The sequence below is a fragment of the Pocillopora verrucosa genome, chromosome 6, assembly GCF_036669915.1.
Source record: "Pocillopora verrucosa isolate sample1 chromosome 6, ASM3666991v2, whole genome shotgun sequence".
Lineage (NCBI taxonomy): Eukaryota > Metazoa > Cnidaria > Anthozoa > Scleractinia > Pocilloporidae > Pocillopora > Pocillopora verrucosa.
In genome coordinates, this window is record NC_089317.1 from 14,141,963 (window position 1) to 14,165,995 (window position 24,033).

The 24,033-nt window shown below is 38.3% G+C and overlaps 2 protein-coding genes across 2 annotated transcripts in view; one reads left to right on the top strand and one right to left on the bottom strand.

The window, feature by feature from the left end:
• The window catches only part of LOC131787144 (neural cell adhesion molecule 2), a 33,257-nt gene extending 21,721 nt beyond the window's left edge, over positions 1-11,536 (top strand). Inside the window, exons 7-12 of the mRNA XM_066168620.1 lie at positions 193-486; positions 2,260-2,571; positions 3,129-3,284; positions 5,664-5,685; positions 6,589-6,775; positions 9,799-11,536. Coding sequence (XP_066024717.1) covers positions 193-486; positions 2,260-2,571; positions 3,129-3,284; positions 5,664-5,685; positions 6,589-6,775; positions 9,799-10,023 — 1,196 coding nt within the window. The 3' untranslated portion in view covers positions 10,024-11,536. The remainder of the gene's footprint in view (positions 1-192; positions 487-2,259; positions 2,572-3,128; positions 3,285-5,663; positions 5,686-6,588; positions 6,776-9,798) is intronic.
• Positions 11,537-14,954: 3,418 nt separating this feature from the next.
• Positions 14,955-23,715, bottom strand: LOC131777753 (fibroblast growth factor receptor 3-like). Its single transcript, XM_059094084.2, has 17 exons — positions 23,553-23,715; positions 22,486-22,889; positions 21,193-21,223; positions 20,583-20,828; positions 20,119-20,388; positions 19,846-19,893; positions 19,196-19,321; positions 19,044-19,068; positions 18,747-18,952; positions 18,299-18,409; positions 17,674-17,864; positions 17,428-17,550; positions 17,254-17,327; positions 16,746-16,786; positions 16,226-16,322; positions 15,496-15,598; positions 14,955-15,284 (listed from the first exon to the last, which is right to left on the bottom strand). Exons 1-17 carry the CDS (start codon positions 23,596-23,598, stop codon positions 15,210-15,212), a joined length of 2,217 nt encoding a protein of 738 aa, XP_058950067.2. The 5' UTR covers positions 23,599-23,715; the 3' UTR covers positions 14,955-15,209.
• Positions 23,716-24,033: the final 318 nt, after the last annotated feature.

The following is a 24,033-nucleotide window of genomic DNA, read 5'->3' on the forward strand; positions in this document are numbered from 1 at the left end:
TTAGGCTCTTGGATGAATTTATTCGGTAGCTACGTGTTTGTTCATTAAAATGTGGTAATACAAGGGCTTGTATTTATCCTAAGTATTGTGACAAAACTCACCATGAGGTGATCACCCAACAAAATTTTTCCTCCTTTTATTGTTATTAGTTTTTTTTGCTCAAAATGGTCTCTTTTTTACGGTAATTTGTAGAGAAACCAGGGACAGCATCTATCAAATCATCAGAATCAGTCATTCAAGCAACTTTTATAACAATACAATGGACTGCACCAACAGATGATGGAGGAAGTCCGATTACAGGATACCGAATGATCTTACGAAAGGGTGAAACTGAGATTGAAAAGGATAATATCACCGATCCTGGGACGACAACTTATTCGTTTCGTGGTTTGGAGAGAAATACCAACTACACAGTGAAATTGTTTTCCAGAAATTTTGTTTTCGAAGGAGATCCTACCATAAGGACGATTAAGACCAAGTTTGAAGGTGAGGAGTCGTAAGTGATGACTGAACACTTTACACCAATCATTTTGCTGCCAACTTAGATTTGTTTTGAATAGTCCAAGTTTTAACAATGTTATCTGCTCGCCGCATTAACGAATTTTTTATTTTAAATGTTTGTCCCCTCCTCAGTGGCCAAGTTCCTTTCCCTCTCCAATAGTTAATTGAGAGGTAACTACGTATAAAGAAGCGTAATAATAAACCACTGGTGAACGTAGGTGAGAACAAGAGACAAACTGCGCGGTTACGTTCTGTAAATGCTACCTGTTTTATCAAGTATTGTTTGCCTTGTGTTTTTTTTAATTTTTTTTTATGTTCACGTGTCATAACCTTTGGTATAAATCAACAACAACAACAGCCGCTAGATAGTGACGTTTAAGTTGGTTGGATACAGTTTTCCTAAACTCTTACTGGCTGTATTCAAAACACCCAATAATCAATTATCCCTTTTGACAGTGAGACGATTTTCACACATCGGTTGACCAAAGAATTGAAGTATGAAGTAATGGGCCTTTCATGAAAATCGCTTTTGATATGCCAATATTAAGGGGAAATCTCGTCAAACAGTTTGTGGACGGCCTCGAAGAATCCTTCATTTATTTTCTTTAAGATGAGAAAAGTACGAGGGAAAGAAACGGAGTGCGAGTTAAAGAAGTCAAGCAATAAGCTGTTACCTGATAAAATAGGAAAAATTACGACCCATGAAGAAAGTTTAAGATAGTTATATAAAAAGCTAAACCACATAATTAAGGTGGATGGATATCGTTTTCTTAAATACGGCCTACCAGATATATTCAAAGCACTTAAAAAGAATCAAACCTCCATAGGTCCGATAGCTAGAAGGATTTGCTACTTAATTTATTGACACTTGGTGCGCACTTCTGCACACTTACTGCGCAAAACATTCCATTGTTTTACACATGTAGCACTTCTTGTGTTAACGCTAGGTTTGGTTTTCTTTCAAAACTATGTCACGGAATTGCAAATGAGCAGTTTTAGAGCCAATTCCAGTGAGTAATATCGTCAGTAAAATTATTTTTCTCAGAATATATTGTCTATCGAGGCAAAATGGCCGCATTTTTAGAATTCCTATAGCTTGTTTTCATTTCGCAAGGTAAGCCCAAACCAAAACAATTAAGGTAGCCGTTTTCAGGAAAGTTTCTTTCGAACCTCATTCGCCACGAAGTATTGTGGTAGCAAGCAGCCGTAACATGGTTACGAAGTTCGTCGCACCTGTTACCGCTTTAGTGCTTCTTGTCATCGCCTCCTCAGTTGGCAAACCCGGAAAAACCCGTGTCAACTTACGTTTGTAAATGAAGAATCGTAGCCCTGGACACTCAAATGGCTCGGGAAGCGGAGCATGTGCACTCATTTTTCCGCTGTGTCATTGCCGAGTGCCTATACTGAGTCATGCGCGATGTCAAACTTTGAAGAGCAGAAAATAGTTGCACACAAAGTTAGTTCCTTTCTGTAATTACGTGACACAAATGAATGGCGAATTGCGACGTCATCTATGCATTGGTCCTTCATTTGATCATATGTAAGTAGCAATTAAATGCCAGTAGAGGTCAGTGTATCATTTAAATGTAATGCAGTATTTGTTTTAGGCTACAACCGACCATCATTTTAGGCTTCTCATTACCAATGTCCTCGAAAAATCTTTCCTGGACCAATTTACAGATTATTTAATCACTGATAAAAATAAGTTGCGTAAGTATTAGCAATTTCACGCTGTTCGTGTGCTTGACAACAATCTAGGAGCTCCAGATGTGGTCGAAATAGACCAACTGCCAGATAAAACGACAGACGATACAATTACCCTAAAGTGGAAGAAGCCAGAAAGTAATGGAAAAGTTATCACCATGTATACAGTGTACCAAAGAGTAGTGACTGATGGGAAAGTGGGACAGTGGACAGAAATAAAAAAAATCAGAGATGTTTCTGTGAGAGAAATGAAAATACTGTTGGAGAGAGGAAAGGTGTATCAGTTTGCTATTACTGCAACTAATGAGCTTGGTGAAAGCCTGAAACAAGAGAAAGCAAACATCCAGCAAGTCAAGGCACAAGGAAGTATGTTCAAATGAATCTTATTTTCTCCTTTCAAAGGTTTATCCTTTTCTTTTATTAGTTTTCAAGCACTCTCCGTGTCATGAACATCGTGGTTTTTACGGGTGAATTCTTCGCTTGCAAAACCTGAATCAATGAGAAAAATTTCGCTTACGTCGCAGTGGGTACTTGTGTGCTAACTAGAGGTCCATTGGGCTGACGAACGAGAAGTTGTTCTGCAATGTTTTTTGTTACCACATTTCAATTAATAAGTTAATTTGTGAACATATTCTTTTGAAACAATTTAATTTTTTCTTCGGTCAATTCCGCTAATGGTTCTCATTTTTCGAAGGGATTTAGGAAATGAGTTGACATAGATCATATGTTAGGTCTCTTGCAAGAAGTTATTGGGATGCTTGTTTATTGTTTTTTATAACTATAGCCTGGAAATTACAATGAAGTAACCAATAATAAAAAATCGAATAATTTCCAACCTAAAGTAAACCCAATAAAGAATTACAGTGTCAAGCTGTTTACGCCTTGTAAAGAGTTCAATTTTCTAATTTTTTTGTGTTATGTAGAACCAAGTCCCACCAAGGGTTCCCAGAGTACTGCAGATAATGAAATGGACACTGCAATATACGCTGGAGCAGCTGTGGCCGGTGTTCTGCTTATTATTGGTGTAGTCGTAATCATTATTCTGTGGAAACGAAGAAAGGTTTCAAGTCGCGGAAATGGTAAATAATTTCCTCAATTTGTAACAGTTCATTTACATTTAAAGTTTCCTCTGCGTACCGGGCTGGATTGGACCAAAGAGAAGTCTTAAAAGCTCACTTGTAATACTTGTTAGTGAGTCACACTATTTTACGGAAAAGACGTTTTAGCCCTGTTTGATTGTGCTCATTGGAATTGAGTACATGTATTTCTGTGACTCAATGGACTAATGTATACTACGACGTACTATAATCGACAATGTTTAAAATTTACAAGATTTTTCACTTCAAAAAATTTGTTCTTCTCTTTAAGGATTTTTTTCGTCAAATTTAATTATATTTGTATTTGAAAAAGACTAAAAAAACTAAGCAGTATTTTCCAATGGTGGACCAGCGAAATTGCAGAGAAATCGGATTTTTCGAATCGAACATAAAATACGCTTCACTTCAATACCATTTGCTTGCCACACGAACGAAAACACAAATTTCGGACTGAAAGTGAGAGATGAAACATAAATTTTGTAGGAATGTGAATTTGGATGTTCAAACTAAAAAAAAAAAAAAAAAGTTACTTTTTGTCGTTAATTGTATTGGACTTAACTCTCTTGTAAGCGGACACCCTCTGGAATTAGAAAAAGTGTCTGCGAGTAGAACTGTCCTCCTACGAAAATTACTCCCATAAGCGGACCCCTAAAAGGAATAGGAGTAGATGTCTGCTTACGGGAGAAACAAGAGGGAAAGTAAATCATGACGAACGTGGCCATAACGTGACACTATAAATGTTATGCCGGACTCTTGTTAATATCAAACGAACGGGCGGCTTGCTTCCCGCGGACAAACGGAGATTTGACAAAACCAATCCCTACTGTATTGTTGCTCTGTGAAAGGTCAGATTTTTGTTGATTTGCAAGTTAAAAACAAATTTCTTTGTCAAGAGTCCATAATTATGCATGGGGTGTCCGCTTACGAGAGAACGTAAACAAAAGAAAATCCAATTTTCACCTCTAAAATTGTCAGGGACTGTGGAGAGAGTGTCTGCTTACGGAAATGTGTAAATACAAAGTTTTACTTGGAAGAAAGAAGTGGGGTTGTCAAGTAGAGCTGTCTGCTTACGAGAGCTTCCATTAGCAGAGAGTTGACTATATGTGTACTGCTTTCTTTTTAGGCGGGATTCGTACGCTTTTTATGGCTGAACATTTGTTTACGCAACAGATCACCCAATACTCTCAGATGCTAAAAATTAATTTAGATCATGTTTTCAATACAAAGAAATTTCTCTCTCTTGTTTAAAAGATTTAGTTCGTCAGTTCGTCAGTTGTTTGTTATTTATAATGTAATGTAAAAAAAAAAATGATTCGTTGAAATTTAGAACCCGAATAATTCCTTGCGAGCAATCAAAAACAGAGGGGTGTAGAAATTGCGTCGCGAAGTTGAACTGGCGGAGATTCATCAATAACATGAGATACTACTCCAACATTAGGTGCAAACCAATCACTCGCGAAAGACGTACACCAGCAGGAAAATGTCAGTGAGATAGTTCTTCAGTAATTGCGATCGCTGGAACTCCAATATCATCGAGATGTTGGTGGTCCTTCGTGAGGGATCGTAACGGTGATATTGCCACGACATTGCCACGATAACAGTGAAACTGTGTTATCGTGGCAATATTGGTGGCTGCAAATTTGCTCAAAGAAATGTTAGCTCGGTTCAGTAAAATACACCTTGAACTTCGCGCTCGTCAGAAGGATTTCACAAGACCAAAAAGCTGCCTATCAGGGAAAGATTGGTCTGAGTCCAAGGCAACAGAACCACAAGGTCTTTCTAAGAGTGTCTTCCCTTATTAATAGGCACTGAGAAAGTAAAGACTTGCTGCAGCCTTAAATTTAAGAGCATATTTAAACAGAGAAGTTCTCGTCGCGAGTTTCCTTGTTTGGGTAGAATAATTTCAATTTCGAACGGCACAATTATTACAATTTTAACTCTATAGTTCAACGCCTATATAACAGATTAAATGTGTTTTAAGCAGTGTGCAGCAAGTTACCTTGATAAATATTTAATCACAAAGCACGTGAGAAATCTAACCAGTAAGAAAATCGTACATATATCCTTGTTAGACAATAGGTTATCAGACCAAGCTTTTAGAGACCGTTGCGCAAATAGAATTTACCGCGAGTCTGAGAGACATGTCAAGCTGCACGTTAAGTTGAGTTTTTATCCACTCTATCATTGAGGGTATTTTTGGATAGTGGAAATTTTCTGTTTTAAATACCAGTTCTGTTATTGCAGTCCTCTTCTATTACCAAATATATGCGTTCATGGATTTGGTACTTAACTTTGTTTTTATTTGTTGATATATCCATTTTTTAAGGTTATTTATTTATTTATTTCTTAATTTTATCTTAGATGAAGTGCCAATGGATAATCTGTAAGTACTGGAATAATCATGTGATTTTAACACTACTCTACCGTGACTGTGAATATATGTAAATCATGTTTGAACTGCGGTTTACGAAATGAACATAAAAGCGATCTTCGCAGTAATGAACACTACTTTGGCAGTAATGAAAATACGTTCTGAAAAACCTCCCTCCCTCCCCTCATCCCTCCCTCCCTCCCTCCCTTTCTCCCCTCCCTCCTTCCCTCCCTCCTCCCTCCCTACCTCCCTCCCTCCCTCCCTCCCTCCCTCCTCCCTCCCTACCTCCCTCCCTCCCTCCTCCCTCCCTTCCTTTCTCTCTCTTTCTCTCTATATACGTCTCCGGACGACGAGGATTTTTATAAGTTTACTAGGAACAAAACATCAGAATAATGCAGAAGACTTGTTTCAAGATTTCTTTTGATTTGATAGTAGGGGTAGTGCTAATCACTATGAAACTGACGATGGATATCAGGAGGCTGCTCAGAGTCTTCAAGCCTCGGCTCCTGAGGCTGAGGCTAATTATGCACAGGTGGATATGTTTCCCTCCCTCCTCCCTCCCTCCTCCCTCCCTCCCTCCTCCCTCCCTCCCTCCCTCCCTCCTCCCTTCCTCCCTCCCCCTCCCTCCCTCCTTCCTCCCTCCCCCTCCCTCCCTCCTCCCTTCCTCCCTCCCCCTCCCTCCCTCCTCCCTTCCTCCCTCCCCCTCCCTCCCTCCTCCCTTCCTCCCTCCCCCTCCCTCCCTCCCTCCCTCCTCCCTCCCCCTCCCTCCCTCCCTCCCTCCTCTCTCCCTTCCTTTCTCTCTCTTTCTCTCTATATACGTCTCCGGACGACGAGGATTTTTATAAGTTTACTAGGAACAAAACATCAGAATAATGCAGAAGACTTGTTTCAAGATTTCTTTTGATTTGATAGTAGGGGTAGTGCTAATCACTATGAAACTGACGATGGATATCAGGAGGCTGCTCAGAGTCTTCAAGCCTCGGCTCCTGAGGCTGAGGCTAATTATGCACAGGTGGATATGACTAAAAAGAAGAATAGACGACCACCAGCTGATGAATATGCCCAAGTGGACAAGTCGAAAAAGACAAAGAAGAGACCCAAGGTAACGATGACATCGAGAAAAGTGTTGTTGCTGTACTTTTTTTGATGTAACGCACTTCGTTGTCTCAATTTATTTCAGCGGAGGAAAAGTTTTTCATCTTAATCTTTCTTAAGAAAAAGGTAACCTTAAGTGTAGCTTTCATCTCACATTTCCCACCACATTCCTCCTCTGGCTCTCTTCGGACCACATCGCTTGTCCACTCTAATAGTCTAATCCACACCCTGTTCTGCTTTTTCCTGCTCGGTTAGAGGGGATATCGATAGAGCTTCTGATGATTCTCCTTTGGTTCTCACCCCCTGCAGAGAAATGTTAAATTCCTTCCCATTTGGTTTAAGAGTGATATAAACCTTAGTTATTATAATCTTATTATTGTGCTATTCTCTTGCCTCCCTATTTGGAGACGTAATGCGCGATCTAAAACAAATCTTTTTCGTTCTCGTGGTGACTGGTTATTTAAAGTGCCTATGACACGAAATATTTTTTTGGCGTTTTCTGGTTAATAGCTGTATTTAAGATTTGAAATAATTGACCTAAGCGCTTAGCTAGCTCCCTTTGACCATTTTTTTTGCGCTTTGAAAGTACGATTTGGTGGCCAAAAAGAATTTCCATTTAGCGCGCGGCACAGACGATGATGTTAAGTAGCCGTGACGTAGAAAATTGTGAAGACACGCCAGCAATTATGGAGGAGAAAGGAGAAACCAAGAAGAGAGGACGAACGTATCGCGTGGCCGGAGCGCCAAACGATGTTAGGTACAAGAATAATACACTCACACCGGGTATTTCTATGCGTTACCTTCCAAAGTATGTCCCGGCTTTGAAAGCTTTGAAGGCTTCGAACACATACCACTGGTCAAATCAGAGGAATATGACTAATACATTCAGCTAAAAAAAATGGCTACTTTAAGAGCCTGTTCCCCTACTGGACACGATTGTTCCACAATCTGTTCGGCTGACATTTCGCAAGCGAAGAATGGTGAGCGTCATACTGTTATTTATTTCACGCGCTTGAGATGTACACAGTACTCTCTTGTCTTGGCAACGCGGTTTTAAGTTTTTCATTGCAGCCTTTTAGCATGGTTCCTGGGATAACGTAACAACCTTCCCCGACCCAGGTCCCAGGATGTGCGGTCGTGAACTTAAAAAATTGAGCTTTAACTGCTTTTAGAATTGTGAGGTTTTTATTTAGTTGCCATGATTCTTTCATTGTGACGATCAGTCAAACAAGGAAATTTCTTTAATCAACATACATTTTGGGGGTTAGAGCACTTAACAACAAGGAAAAATGCGCATGCCGCTGTAGAGCTTGTCAGACTTTGATCGTTAATAGCTCTGTATTCGAGCTAATCTTGAAAAATGCATATTATTTAATCTTTCGCTACCAAACCGAAGCTGTAAGGTTTCATTCGAAGGCACAAATGTACAGGTCATTAGATAGGCTAGGAACATAGGTATGGGAGAACGACATGTTTTCCTGTCGTAGACCTCTTGAGACTCTTGACGATCCGAAAAGATCGTAATAGGCACGAATAGTAATAGAATCTAATGCGTTAGCGTTACAATATTAAATACCTGAGAGGTTTTGTATCGCTTTTGTATAGAGAGGAACATGATTTTCGTTATTCAAGATGCTGAAGCGTTGTTAGAAACTGGACCGTGTTAAATTATTACTTGGGTTGACCAAACAAGTTTAAATTCACTCTCGTACATTGATCGACCAAAGTAGGCACTTATTTAGCTGGCTGCGTCCTGCAGCGTGTTTGACGACACTGTAACCTTCCTAGAAGGCTTCAGCGGCACATACCCATACTTAGGGCGAATGCCTATATGCCAGTGACCAAAAAGGTACAAATAAGGTATTTACGGTACACAAAGTGACAACAAAATGCAGTGATATTTTCAGTAGATACAAAAATTAATTGTTGGGCGTCTTATCGTGTGGCCCGCGAGAGGAATAGAGCGAGTAAGCAAACGGCACCAATGATCTCGGAACGTATCCGCCTGCTTAGTGTCCATCGTTCTGTGAGGCAGAGAAGCATAGCTGTACTTTTGATACCTAAATAACCGTTAAGTTTACCAGTATTTGATGGTCCAATGTTGTTGTTCGGCAGCGTTGTAGAAAAAGTTGTTCTTCACCTTAACCATAAACTGCAAGCTTTGTCTTTAACTTCTAATACCTCGTCTAAATTAATGACACCGTGACATTTGTTTAGCGTAAGTGACTATGATATCGTTTGGTATCAGGTCAGTAAGCACATCGTAGGATATCACAACACTGGACATGGCTTTCTAGTTGCGAATTTGGGGTACAGTAAACTGTAGTGAATGGAAAGTATCATTCGAATCATTTTTGTGGCCATTGCTTCCTGTATAATTTGAGGTGAAACCACTTTGTTATAGGATCAGTGATTGAGTGAGTGAGGGTAAGTAACAATGGAAGCCGAACTTCACTCGATTTGACACATTGTCACTTATTGTCTCTTTTGTAGTTCGACATTCGCACTAGGGATTATTAGGCGAAATATACACTAAAGAAAGAAGAAAGCGTTTGAAACAAGTTAATTTGTGCCTAACAACACCCAAGATTTTCACAACATTTTCTGAGTAGTTGCCGTCACGCTACATTCAAAAACACTTCATCATGGTTTCTCGCCCGTGCGATAAACAAACTGAAACTTTACCGTGTAGAAGAAAACCAGGAAATGTGATCAGCGTATCATAGAATCTTTGAAAACAAATTTACCTTAGAAAATAGATAATGTTACTGTTTAAATTGGCGAACTGTTTCCAACAGAACCGAAGAAATTATGTTTTTAGTGCTTGCCGCGACACTACAGAAGACAAACATTCTTTTACAAAGGCCTCTCGCGGACGCCTGATAAACAAAATAAACTTTTCTCTACAGAAAGGTGTACAAGGTGCGATCGGAGCATAATGACAACCTCTATTTCTGTTCAATGCTACAGAAAATTGACATATCAGACGCCACATGTAGTCTCAGACTGCCTATCTTTTCCTTTCGACAGAGACCCGGGGAGCTTGATTATGCTGAGTTGGATGAGTTTAGAAGACATGACGCTGGGCATGCCCCTGGACCATCTGGTGCTAGTGCAGCTGCAGTTGTTCGTCCTCCAGCGTACGAAGGAACTGAATACGCTGACATAACACAGTTTGGTGTCCCTCAGCCTGATCCTACATATGCTAACGTTTCTGGAGGGGACGTAACGTATTCTAATATGCAGAGCATGTGAGTTTTTCCGAAAACCACAAAACCTTGTAAACTTTGTCAGTCTCATTCTATCACACTTGGCTGACTTTGAAGTACAGTATTGGACGGTCCTTACTCTGTCACACAAACCTTAAAAGAATATCTCGCTGACAGATATTGTTATCTTTTGCTGTCTTTGTTTAGTAGTTTTTCTTTATCATTTATTACTTTTCACTTAATATGGTTTGGGCAATGCTGCTGTTAAATTCTGAGGGGAAAGTTTGGGCTCAGCCGTATTCAGTAACGGCATTGTCGTTATTGTTTAATTGCTATCAATTTTAAGTTTTCGAAACAAAAACGCCACGTGTTTTAATATATATTTGAGCAGACTATTGCTGTCGAATGTCTTCGTTTCCTTTAGACTTCGAACATAAAGTGGAAGAGTTGATCAATTGTAGTTAAGAGTCCACATTATTTTTTCCTACTGAAATTTTCCGTCTCTATTTACTTATTCAGAGCTTGAGACCTGAGGTTAGTGACTGTTTAGTGTGAGAGGAAAGACCGTCCAAGACTTCAACTTTAATCTGTCTGTGCCGCACTGTAAACTTTATCGTCTTTTTCAAAATAGCAATAGGTTAAACATATTAAATTTTAAGAGACGTTTCCACTAAAGAGTCGCTCGTGTAGTCGCCTAGTTCTCATTAAAGCAGGTGCACGTTGTGCCATAATAATCTTTATTTTTGTCAAAAGTGAGATATATACATCACCTCTGATTTAGCTAATAAGAATTTTAAAATTTACATATATATTTAGTAGATTTGCGAAGAAGTTAATGTAAGTGGATGTAGATTAAATTAAGAGACGTTTCCACTGAAGAGTCACTCGTGTAGTCGCCTAGTTCTTATTAAAGCAGGTGCACGTTGTGCCATGATCTTTATTTTTGTCAGTAGTGAGATATATACATCGCCTCTCATCAAGCTAGGAAGAATTTTAAAATTTACATATATGTTTAGTAGATTTGCGAAGAAGTTATTGTTAATTAATATTTTTGTAATACCCTTGACTATATAGCAGGTGCAATCGTGAGAGGTTGATTAGTTACTGACTATGACGATGATAGTCTTTGTATTTTGTATTTTTTATATAGAGTTTAAATGACAATTTTTATAATAGATGATAATTTTGTAACTTTCAAATATGGTTCCGCCATAGGCTACTCAGGCAATTCTTGTCTTTGTTAGTGCAATCCATCAAATTTTTAGAGAGTGATTTAAGAAGAGTTTATATAGAGTTTAAATGACAATTTTTTATAATAGATTATAATTATGTAACTTTCCAATATGGTTCCGCTATAGGCTACTCAAGCAATTGTTATCTTTTGTAAGTGAAATCGATCAAATTTGTTTAGAGTGATTTAAGAATTAGATAATTTGCTATATTTGCTGAATAGTTGGCTTTGCTTTTTTTAATGCCGAGAAATGACTGTATTTCTACATTTGACATAGCACAAATAAAATATGAATGAATTTATAAATTGTTCATTGTGCAACTACAAATCGACTTGTCTTCAATTACTTTCCTCCTGAAGAGACAAGGTTGAGACATAAAATACCCGTAATACTTACCAATCTCGTCAAGGCCATTTTTGTGCTTACGTTAGGTACATCTAGCTTGTTCCTCAGTGACAGTTTGGTTGCTGTTTTCTTCCTGCCGCTTTGTTTTCGTCATTGTTTTGACCAGGATGGTTGGAGCACTGCTATAAAAGTATTACCATCAGTGTGAGATTCTGAGTTCTTGATCACGTGTTTCGCTGCCCTTCTCGTTCGATTTTCCATCTGCTTACTCTTCTCAGTCTCATTACTTGAAATACGCCTCTGGTTTTTGTGTTGAAGGGCTATTTGTTCAACTTTGTAAGGTTGGGTGAATTTTCTATACCTTAAATAGTGTTTTAAGTAGTCTTCACAGTCCTTGTTTGATCAAATCACGCAACGGGGGGAGAAAGCGCGTTGCGTGGTGAGACCAAACAGCGGCTGCAAAGGTGGTTATGCTTGGAGTAAACTATGTGAAATGACATAAAGTATTTAGTTTTGTCGTTGTGGTATCTTTGAAATGGGAATTTACCGTGGTAACATTTAAAGACGAGCAGATATTTGAGTTTTTTACTTAAAACTGAGGTTATAGCTTTCCTCAATTCGAAGCGAGCTTTCGTCATTAAAGAATATTTTGCCTGCGGTAGACTGATTAAGATAAGAAACGATCACAAGTCTAATCTTAAATTGTTTCCGTCCACATTGCTAGTCCCCTAATAATTTTTTTCTTCTATGTAGTTTTTCGCGGAAGTTGGACTTAAAATCCATGAAAGCTTTTTGGTTTGTCCAAGGGTAGGCTGCAAAAAATCAGGCCTCTATACTATGATTCAAATCACAGAAGCCGGAAGATTTTGTTCAGTGACGAACGGTGAAATTTTCTGACCTGAGTTTAATGTCAGTAATAAACAACACGAAGAGCAATCATGACCTCATTATTCATTAATAGGTGGAAAATTCAGTTCATTTCAGTCTTAAGCATTTCAGCTATGTGCACCACTTTTCATGAAACGCTGACGGCTACCTTGAATTTAATAAATTAGATCATTGATCAGGGGAAAAAAATAGATTCTCTCCCTCCCCATCTCTCACACGATTTTCAGGACCAAATCATAAATCGTTGGAATCCAACTAGCAGAAGTAAATTATTAATATAGAAGAGGAGGGGCTAAGTCGTGAGCCTGAGACACGGTGGCCCAACAGTTACCTGTTTGAGACAAGGATGAGATATTCTCAGTGAAGGATATTGAAGTTAAAGTATTATCAACTACATTTACCAAGCAGCCAAGTGAAACAAAGTTTAATGGTAGTCGCACTTCCTTGAATCTAAATCAGGATTTCCACTTCCAAGAAAAATTTTCAAATTCTGATGTAGATACAAATACGTGAAAGTCCTTCAAGGGACATCTTGTATTCTTTTTCACTCTGGGTTTATCTATGCGTTTCGAATGAAAAATATTTTCATCTTTCAGCAGCTTTAGTGATTAATGTGATCAGAAAGTGTTTATCAATGATTGGTTAATTCCTAAACTCCAATATAATGCGCTTGACTGATGTAAGGGGTAGCGATTCATCCATCAACGTAAAATTAGTGATAACCGTTTGTGTCATTACTAATTTCTATAAGATACACATGGAAACCATATAACTTTTCTTTCTGTCATTCAAAAGTATATATAAAAATATAACTTCAACCTCGTTTTCATATTTTCACAGGTAACTAAACCGCATAAAAATTACCTTGAAATGAGCTAAAAATTCGACAATAGATGCCGCTGCTTGGAAAAAAGAACAAACAAACAAACCAGCAACCTTGCTGCGCATGTGTGACATCCTATGATTCAACTATAATGGCGGGAAGCACAAAAGCCAGTTCACAAAGAGCTGTTGTTTTAGTTATCACAAAATATCATTATAGAGAGAAGAGTCACGTTTTTCATGAGTAGGTAGCTCCTAATTGTTCGGAATGATCTCTGAGGAATGGAAAGCAACAAGTTTCTAAGCAAGATTCAGAACAGCGGCGTCCGTCGTCAAATTTTTAGCACATTACAAGAAATCTTTTTTTAAATGTAACTTTACTTTTCTGAGAACAGACCCTTGAGGTCAACCGCCTAGTAAAAAATCTTGGATTTCAAAAACGCAGTGGATGTCTGAATTACTCTTAAGCCTGTTAATTTTGGAGATAATGACTAAACGCAGTTTCCGACTCTTGGGCAATTCCACACAACCACTTCTAATTACGAGCAGCTTTTTCTTTTTTTTTCTTTTTTTTCGAATAGTCGGGGTAAGAAGGTGCTTGTCATTGGAGTGGGTTAAAGGAAACTCAAACTTCCGAATGCTTAGACGCGCTATTTGATTTAGGCAATAACACAATAACACCTGAGAGGTTCTTTCAATCGTATATTTGCTTGATCAACATTTCGAACCACCTTCTGGTGTTTTAGGGGTCCCTAGTACACTACCCACTTTAATAAATGTGAATATCTTCGATATTTTGGCCATTTTACCTAAAATACTTTGCAACAAGATTCATCTCACACGATTTCAAAATCCACGTGAACGATGATGATAATGAAAGCACGAGTAGCGTAGTAAACAACATCCGAAAAGCATTTGAAACTAAAGAAACAAACAACGTTTAGAAAAAACGTGAGTCTCAAAAAAGTATTAGCTCTTGAAACTCAAAAGTTTCTATTAAGCGTAAAAGTAAACTCTCTAAACGTCACTTCTGGAGTAACGACCCACGTGAAATTAAGCAGCTCGATTTGAATCGTTTGAGATAATATCAAGAGTGCTTAGAAGCTCATTTGCCAGCGTCAGTGGATCTATCTTGAGTTGTTTTAAGTTTCGCAGTATTTCTGAAAGCAAATTCCTTGGATTTCAACGTGTACAAATCTACGATAGGCGTTTCCAGCTCAACTCATTTATGAGGCCGGCCTATAGTCTTCGAAAATTGCTGGAAATAGGTCTATTTCTAGATATTTTGCAATAATTTATACGGCGCACCACTTAATAAATAACGAAATTGGCAAATTTCAACCAGTAAGCTATATAGGTAAAGTTAAAGACAAGGGTATTCTTGGGTATCATGATAAATCAGGGGTATCGAGGGGCTAATCAACAAAATATCTCAGGGTCCTCTTTAAACTATGTGGGTGACTACAGGATACCTGTGAATTTCTTTTATCCTGATTTCTCCTTATCACGTACGAACAGCCACCTGGTACAGGCTGAACCCAATAGGCAACTTTACTCGCCACCCATTGGTATGGATGGCCATGACCAAGATTTTCCCCAAACATTTGCCTCAAATACAGTGGCATTACAGGGTTAAATTCAATTGTAGTTATAAGGAAATAAAGAGGTATTAGTTTACACCTTCTTCTTTATTAATTCAACAACATATTCATTTTCTTCATACCGTTCCTTTTCAGTATGAACATAGATAAATTTGAGAATAAAAATGCAGCTGTAACACCCAGTATACTTCTTATAACTAAATCTGAAACTCGGTGAGAGATTGCGAAAGTTACTCAGGTAAATCTCTTTATTTATTCCCTTACAATCTTTCCTTTGTCAGTTTAAGTTGATGCATTTGCCTGGTAACTATATCTGTCTTGTTCTCGTTAGATTTAGCTCAATGCTATACCGACCACTCTCCTGAGAGACTGGTTGGTAGCACATTTTCATAAAACAGCTCCTCCAAGTTGACATATTCCTAAGTGTAAGAAGATAGAAAGACACAATTTAAAACAAATATAGTCACGTTTACCAAAACTTTAACTAGATAGCATGCCATAATGCTGTCAGATAATAATCGTAATGGCTTTGACAAAACTGAAAATGAATTATCTTCAACATAAAGACCTAAAGAGATATCTCACACATTGACGAACCTAAGGTCTTTAAACAAACATTTCATTTCTGACCTGTTCTTCGTCCTGGATCATGCTATGTATTAGTGACCGTAAACCCTCAAAGTCTGGCCTTTGTAAGGGTTCGGTCTTCCAGCATTCCATCATGATATCGTAACTGTTTGAAAAAAACGTTGGTCAGTTACACAATTTAAATTTGCTACTTTTCTTTCTTGTCTATCTATTTATTAATGTGTCAACAATACACATTTTTACCACAAAGGCATACATCTTATTATAATTTCTCTTGAGGCGAAGAGCCCCCATACTGCTCACAACCCAGAACAGCCTGACTATCATCGATAAGTTTTCACTTGCTCGAGATTTCTTTTGGCTATTGGTGCCACTTGCTAAACGTTCTCAAAATTGCTCTCATTGATACGTACTTTTAAACCAATGCGAAACAGTAAAAGGTCTGTTTATTTTGTCCAACATAGACAAAAATCATCGTAATCTCTCAAAAGATAATTTGAATACAAGCGTTTAAGAAGCAAAGAATGGTATTTTCCTTTTAGCTGGTGTTCGTCGTAACTTTTTTGTCCGTTATGACAGCTTTGGAATGCCAAAACAAATGTAACGGTCGCGTCCCGCTCGGTGTTTGTAACTAAAATAATAATCTCGGCCTCAGCCCTCAACTGAAATGCAATGGAAGGGGGAGGGGGGGGGGGGGACAGAAAAGTTGAGCATCACTGGCGTTGCTGTTTGAACTACCCTGACCACCTGTTTTACAATGACAGCTACTCACAGCGTTGCACTGACAAATTTTGGGCGTGACATCCTGAACCCATTCCTCAACAGCGCGGGGATATCTCTCATATACACCCCAGGGAACGGGTCCCCACCTGTGAGAAATTGTCAAAGGGAAAGTAAGAATTGCGTTATCTTTATTAGCCAGAAATTATTTAAGACATATTTGTAAATCTGAAGAAGTGTAATTCGTCTGTACATAGGCAAAAGTAATCAAATGTCGCAAGCTGTGGACAGGAGCTGTATAGGGATACATGATGTCAAAAAAGAAGTTTGTTTGAGAGAATCTCTGAGACCTTACAACCTGTTTTTCTTCTAATATGTTTCTGTTCTCTCTTTCTTCTCTTGTCTTTTTTTGTGGGCTGGTTGCTTATAACTTGGCTTATATTGAAACCGAAAGTATGTAGCGAAAATGCTAGTTAACCATTAAGCTACCAGCATCTCTACATTCAGCCAAAGGAACAGTGGCTTGAGCTTACCTTTTAAAATTAAGTTCTATATTTTTAATTTCAACATACCTACAGTGAAGATCTCGTACATCACCACACCAAAGCTCCACCTGAGTTTGAGTAATGACAAAAACTCGGAATTATTCAATATTCTTGCCTCATTTGAATACTTGGATGTTCATACCGTGAACGAAGCTAATTAAAATATATTTTGCTGGTGACTTCGTTCTTTTGTAAATTTCGATACATGAAAAACATGAAAATCAAATAACGAAAACGCGGTTTTGATGGGAACTAAGAGAAAATTTAACTTAATAATTGAAATTGGTCTTAAAGAAATTTGCCAAAACTATTTCACGAAAAATAATTCGTTAAAACGAAATTTACACAAAAACATAATGGGTTGATCATTTTATCGTATTTCCTCGTAACTTAGATTCCCTAGACCCTGGCATCTCCCTATGTTCAAACTCAAAATATTGTCGCTGAGTTTACTTCGAAAAAATTATCAATATGTCCTGGTGATATTTGCTCGACTGTTTATGAATAGAGTGTAGAAAAGACAAAACAAACTCACACATCACTCTGAGTAGTATATGCACCATCTCCAAACAGAGCCTCAGCTGCCGTCCACTTAATCGGAAGACGGCCCTGTAGTCAAGGATCAAGAAAAAAAAACTAGCTTGAAAAGTGCACTCTTTAATCCAACTGCTCGGATACTGGTAGAGTAAAATATGTCGTAAAGAAGTACCTCATGGGTTCGCACATATATGTCTTCTTCCCAGACATCTCTGGCCATTCCAAAATCCGTGATTTTGCAAACGTCTTCGTCACCAACCAAAACATTTCTCGCGGCTAAGTCGCGATGAATGATCTAACGACAAAAAAACAAAATTATACATTTCTACAGTGATCGTTCGTTACAAAGTAACTTTATGACTTTATTTTCGGAATGCTCTTTAGCTGTCCCATAAAAAATCAACAGTGAATTTATTACCTTTCTCTTGGACAAGTAGTCCATTCCATCACTGATCTGCCATGCGAACCTTAGTAGCTGCTTGGAAGTAAGGCTGGTGCGGGGCTCTACCGAAGGATCACTGTAGTAGTTATCTCGGACTCCTCTGCTCTTCCTCAGGTACCCAAGCAAGTCACCATACTGCGCATACTCGACCACTACGAGCGGCCGTGCTAATATAAGATAAATTTTACCTTAGCTGAGGAATCTTCAATTGATATATTCTGGTTATCAACTTAATCTTGTTGTGTTCGTTACAAAGTAAGGTAAACTGATCATGTTGATGATCTACCGGATTTCTAAGAGGTTTCAATAACTGTTGCACAAAGTACTAACACACCATAGTTCAAGATATTTGAAAGTAAGCCATTACCTCGCCTCGGCATACATAGACGTATGTAAGGATGACGTAACAACCAACCAATGCATCTCTTAATCAATATCTATCTTATCTTTAAAAGTGACGTTAACAGCGATATAGATGGAGGCATTTTTAACAATACGACATGTACAAACAGACGTCACATTCGAAAGTGACACTGACAGCAGACGGGTTCGTAACACAAAGGTACGTTTGACAGCAATGATGTGTCTGCCTTAAGCTCACCTTCAGTAGTAACACAGCCGTACAGGCGAATGACGTGAGGATGAGGATCAAGGTGCTTAAGGACTGACATCTCTGACAACAGGTCTAACTTCTCTTTTTCTGAAGCATCATCTTTATAAACACCGACAGAACAAAATGTCACTCTAATCTGTCTAACATCAAATTAATACCAAGAACATCTGACTTCTTTACAGCTCCACTTAGATCATATCTGATGGTCAGCATATCGTAATTTTCACTTACTCACGTTGACCCATATTATCTCATGTTTATGATATCGATACTATTTAGATCAAGGCTATATGATTCTAAACAAAACATATAATTCTCAACTTCTCAGAGTTCTTGGTTTAAAGTTCTTTGTTACCTACAAACAATTTAAGCATCTAAGATTAAAAAGTTTTTTTTTTTTTTTTTTTTTACATAAAAAGGAAGATTAAAATAAAACCTTGGACACTCTTCACCGCTACAACAGTCCATCCTGGTTTTCCTGGCAAATCCAGCGCTAAGCCTCTTGACACCACGCCAAATGCACCACGCCCAATAATTTTCTCTACATTCAACCTTGCTCGCGGTATTTCCCATTCAGGATCACCGGAGAACGATAAGTTGTAAGCTCCATGTCGAACAAGTTCATTAGCTTGCGAGGACTCTCTGGTGGTTAACAAGGTCACTTTTTGATCAAATTTTAAAGGCAAAAACAGTTTAGAATGTATAATTCAGTATAGAGTTAGTAAATACATACATGTGGTTCTCATCGGCTTCTTCACCTGAAATAGTAAAATTAATTTACGTTACTTACAGCATTATTAACTAACAGAATCTACATAAAACAGCATGTATCAGTGATGTCAAACTACATTCATTTAGCCAGCTGTGAATCTGATATTTACTCACATCCTCGTTGATTGTTGTTTCCTCTGGTTCTTTTAGCCACATGTCGTTGGATGAGAAACGCGAAAATGGTAATCACGGCTAAGGCCGCTGTTATAGACAGGTATTTGGTAAGTGTCTCTTTGTCCCCTGTTTGAGAGAGAAATGTTCTCTTACGCTCTTACTTTACAGGATAATCTAATCTGTATTAAGGCCTATGGAGGAAAAGCATAAAGTGTTTTTTTACACTGATAATATAGATATTTTAACTGGAGTTATGTAATGTTCAAGTATGGCTATAATCTGAAATGTATCGAATGAAAAAAAATCGTGCCCTGTTGTCTTCCCCTGTTTCTGCTTCTCTTAATCGCTGATGCTTTCTTTTCACGCCTAAACATTCCTAGACAGTCTTAGGAAATAAGTTTTAATAATTTCCTGACGAGGCTTACTCTGAATTTGGTCTGGAATAAAACGAAACTTGTCATGGAAAATGTTTGCGAAAATATTCACATAAAGGCGGGCGCTGTTCGCGCGGTCCAAGTGTTCAATGTTAACTTTTATTAGTTTGACTTCAATAAAACGCCCGACTGTAGAACTTATCATAGGCTAAAGTAAAAGTTTGTCTAAAAAAGTATTCTTGATAAAAAGGATGAAGTCTTTTCTAATTAACTGACCTGCGTTAATATTTTCCGAGGCACCTGTTTCGGGATTTTCGTGTTGTTCTGTCGAGGGAATTCATAATGCTCTGAATTAGTAAAACAATAACCACCATTAACTGGAGTCAATGTTAACATGCACATGCAACCAATGTTGCTCATGATTGTGGATGAGTGTAACTGAACTTAATTAGTCTATATGCAGTAGATCTATAAGCTGCCCTGGATTCCATCGCCTAATAATTGCTTCAGCCCAAGATAGAGTTTCCTTACAGACTGCCATTTACTTACCCTTTTCGTTCACCATAAACGTCACCGAGTCAATTCCTATCTCGTTGTTTGCTATACAGACGTAACTTGTAAAGTCCCCGTCATTTATGGGAGTGACTACTAAGGAACTTGAGTTGGAGGTGTATGAGCCTTGTTTGATCTCTGCACCCTGCGTGTGCCAAGTAAACGCTGGCTGAGGATTTGCATCAGCAGTACACTTGAGCGTGATTGAGTCTCCCCTCGTTAACTTTACGGACACTTGTTTATTAGTTTTGAGTATTTTCGGTGCATCTGAAAGAAAGAAAATGGTTGGGAAATAACTTTACACAAGGCCAAGACTCTCAGGTATAAGTGTTTTTTCCATGACCTAGTCAGTTTTGCATAAAATGTTTCTGATTGTTTGAAAAGTGCATAAAGAAAAATTTGTAATTACGATCGATAGCGCAATTCTCTCTAAAAGTTACGCACATTTTTTAAATACTTACATAAAACATCGACAGCGGTGAAAGGTGAGCTGTAATTTCTGTGAGGGGACAGTGAGACGCACTTATAGTCTCCTGCTTGCGATCTTTTTATGCTTTGAATGAAGAGGAATCTGCTCCGTGAGGCTTTCTTGATGGGCCGATTATCTTTCAGCCATATGACAGATGAACTTTCTGGCTCCATTATGAAACGGCAGGTGATGTTGAGTGTTTTACCCTCCTCAATCTTGACGGTTATATTTTCAGGTTCTGAGTGATAAAAAAGAGTTATGATCTCAGACTCGGGTGCACCATTTCTGTCGCTAAGAACCAATTTTACACTGTTGGCAGATTAACTTCTTACAAAAAAGATCGCTACCTTAATCTGCATGTTAACCGACTTACTGGATCACCAATGTTTGCAGCCGTGAACACTGTGCAGAAAACAAAGTCTTGCTAAACAACATTTGGTATATGGAGTTGAGTTATATTGAGGCCAGTCTGTTTATTGGTCTTTTCTTTCTAAGATTTATAAACATTTTTCATAAGCACATCAGCATCCCGATTTAACTTCGAATGGATATTTTTGAAGTAGTCATGTTAATTAGGAATAAAAGACCAAGAAAATTCCCACCTGGTGGCGTGGTTGGTGATGGAGGTGGATCCTGTGAAGGCAAAACACTTCGTTCTTAGGTTTACTTACAAGAGTTACACTTGGTTGTCTTTTGCTTCTAAAAACTCTCTTAAGCTTCGCACGTAACTGTTCACTATGCAAATTACATAGGTTCGGATAGAACAAAACCTAAAAAAAAGTTGCCTTAGCATTACATAAAATATTAAAATTGATCTAATTTGCTTAATACATCGTCCTCTTTTGAATCTCATGATCAGCAATGGCGATAGCATCTTTCCACACAAGAGGATCCACAAAGCTACTGGATTTCACCAGATGACAGGAAAGAGAATCAAATTGACCACATCTGTATCGCTGGAAAGTTTTGGAGGTCTCTCTAGTACGTCCGAGTGAAGAGAGGACCAGATGCAGCAACAGACCGCCACCTTCTGACTGCAACACTGAAACTGAAACTGAATAAAGGCTGGATGGAGGAGACTAACAGATGGAAGAAATTTGAAGTTGACCAGCTTAAGAACTTGTAAACGAGTGACAAGTTTTCACCGGAGCTTACTAAAAAATTCAAAGTACTGCAAGAGCTGACGGAGAAAGAAGAATATGAGATCTATTGGAAAAAAAAGCAAAACTAATCTTTTCTAACAACATGTGAGGAAGTGGTAGAATAGAGGAAACACCAGCACAATGAATGGATTTCAGCAGACACTATGAAGGAGACCTCAGCAACTGCTCGGACTATAGGGAATAGCTTTCTCTCCCGTACCTGTATTTGCTTGCCATTGACTGAATTGAAAAACACAACGGCCCAGAAAAGAAATGGAATCCAGAGGAAAATGTGGACACGATTGGATGAGCTGGAATTTTTAGATGACCAAGCGCTACTTTCTCACAGCCAGCAGCAGATTCAAAACGGACGACAGTAATAAGGGCCACGTCAACCAATATTGGCTTTAAGATACTCAAGGAAAAGTCCAAGATCCTCAAAATCAACTCCAGCATCCCAGAACCAATAACTCTGGACGGAAACCACTCGAGAAGGTGGAAAATTTTGTCAATTTAGGTAGCATCATCGAGAGGCAAGGTAGCAAAGACACATACGTCATAGCACGAAAAAACATCTGGGGCTCCAAGGAGATCGGACGAAGGTCATTCTTTATGGCTCACGTTTTTTTCAGCTGAAAAAGTTTTTCTAGTCGAGCCTATTTAACACGCATTTGACTATTTCATGAATGACGAACCGTGGAGTATCCTTTTAGAAATGAAAATATATGTTTAAAAAAACAAATGATTTCAAACCTGCGTAGAGAGTGTAAATCCACTTTCTTCCGTCTCTGGAGGAAAACCATCAACGCGGAACCTGATCCCATAATCTGAAGAATCGTGTGCTTGAACATTATTCAGTTGGAAAGCCACGAAGCCACGTTCTATGTCTCCCACCCAATTTAAACGCCTTGCAATTGAGGCATTTCCTTTATACACTCTTTCGTTCGCTGTCGAATTTTGAACAAATGTTACCAAGTGGTCGCCCAAAACCATGCTGTATTCTTTGCTCCAGTGACCAAAGGTAACTTTCAATTCCTTTGCTTTCTCTTCCTCAGTGAGAACGAAATTCCAGACAAATGTTTGATTAGATCCAATGAAGGAAACGATTGTTTTATTCGGCTGAGTGATCATTTGTAAGCCAGATATCTCATTCCAACCTAAAACATTGATTCAAGTATGTCACAAACTTATGATGTCAAAAACGTTGTTTAAAACAGAGACATATAAAACGAAAAAATAAAACCAAACGAAACAAACAAACATAAGAAAGAAAGGAAACCACGAGCTGAGAGAAAATCAATTCGATGCATTCGATTGCTAAAACGTTATCGGCTTCACAGTATCAACCAAGATCGATGAGACATAAAGGCTTTATGGGTAAATGTTCAAATAGACTTTATCTTTGCGGCACAATATTCTGCTCTCTTGCGACGGTTGAAACCAAAACTAGCGAGTCGAATGATGTAAAATATCCAAGCTTACTTGAAAAGAATCACTATCAAAAAAGTAGTTCTTTTGAAAGAACGAGAAAAATCAATCGCTTTGAGAAATTTTCCAGCTTAAGAGAGTCCCGGGCTGTGGGCTAGCCATAAACAACACCGGCGAATTGAAGCAAAAAGAAAAAAAACAAAAAAAGCGCAAGAAAACAAAACAGAACAAACAAATGCGTTCATAGATCCTGGAATCATTGGAATTATTGAAAGAACTAATGTTCTCACTTGATTTATTTGCACACTTTGCATACCCTTGGGAAGGACTTTGTGCCAGAAAGCGATAAAACATTGTCACATAATAATTTCTAACGATGCAGATATACTCACAGCTCATCGAAAGGAAACTTGTTAAAATGAGGAGGATTACCACCATCTTCAGCCTGCTTGTTAAGGGCCTTCGGATTGATTGAGTAAGGTAAGTGTTGTATGATGGCCGAATTGGGAACTATCGGGCGGCGGCCACGAATAACACTATCGTCATCGCCCAACAGCGAAAGCTTGAGGCTCTCAGTAATTATTGAAAACGAAATTTAAAGGTTTGACAAAAGTTTAATTGGATCAAATCCCAAAAACGAATTGTGCCAATGACATTATGCCAATCATATTTGTATCTCAAAATGGTACTGGTAACATGTTTCACAACAAACACGATAAATATTTTTCTCTTGTCCATGTACTTTGAACTCCCTTACTTTCAAACCCTTATTGATCTCGTTAATTCCAAAATCTCTGAAGCTTGTTTTAACTGACTAGCTGAGAAGAATGCAAATCATGTAAAAATACTGACATGACATCGAAAGTGATCAGC

Excerpts from the sequence above, each read along its gene's own strand:
- LOC131777753 (XM_059094084.2), bottom strand. The coding sequence starts at position 23,598 with ATGGTGGTAATCCTCCTCATTTTAACAAGTTTCCTTTCGATGAGCT. Across the intron at positions 19,322-19,845 it reads CTCGGAAAATATTAACGCAG|GGGACAAAGAGACACTTACC; the intron begins GTCAGTTAATTA and ends TCTCTCAAACAG. Across the intron at positions 17,551-17,673 it reads ACTACTTGTCCAAGAGAAAG|ATCATTCATCGCGACTTAGC; the intron begins GTAATAAATTCA and ends TTTTGTCGTTAG.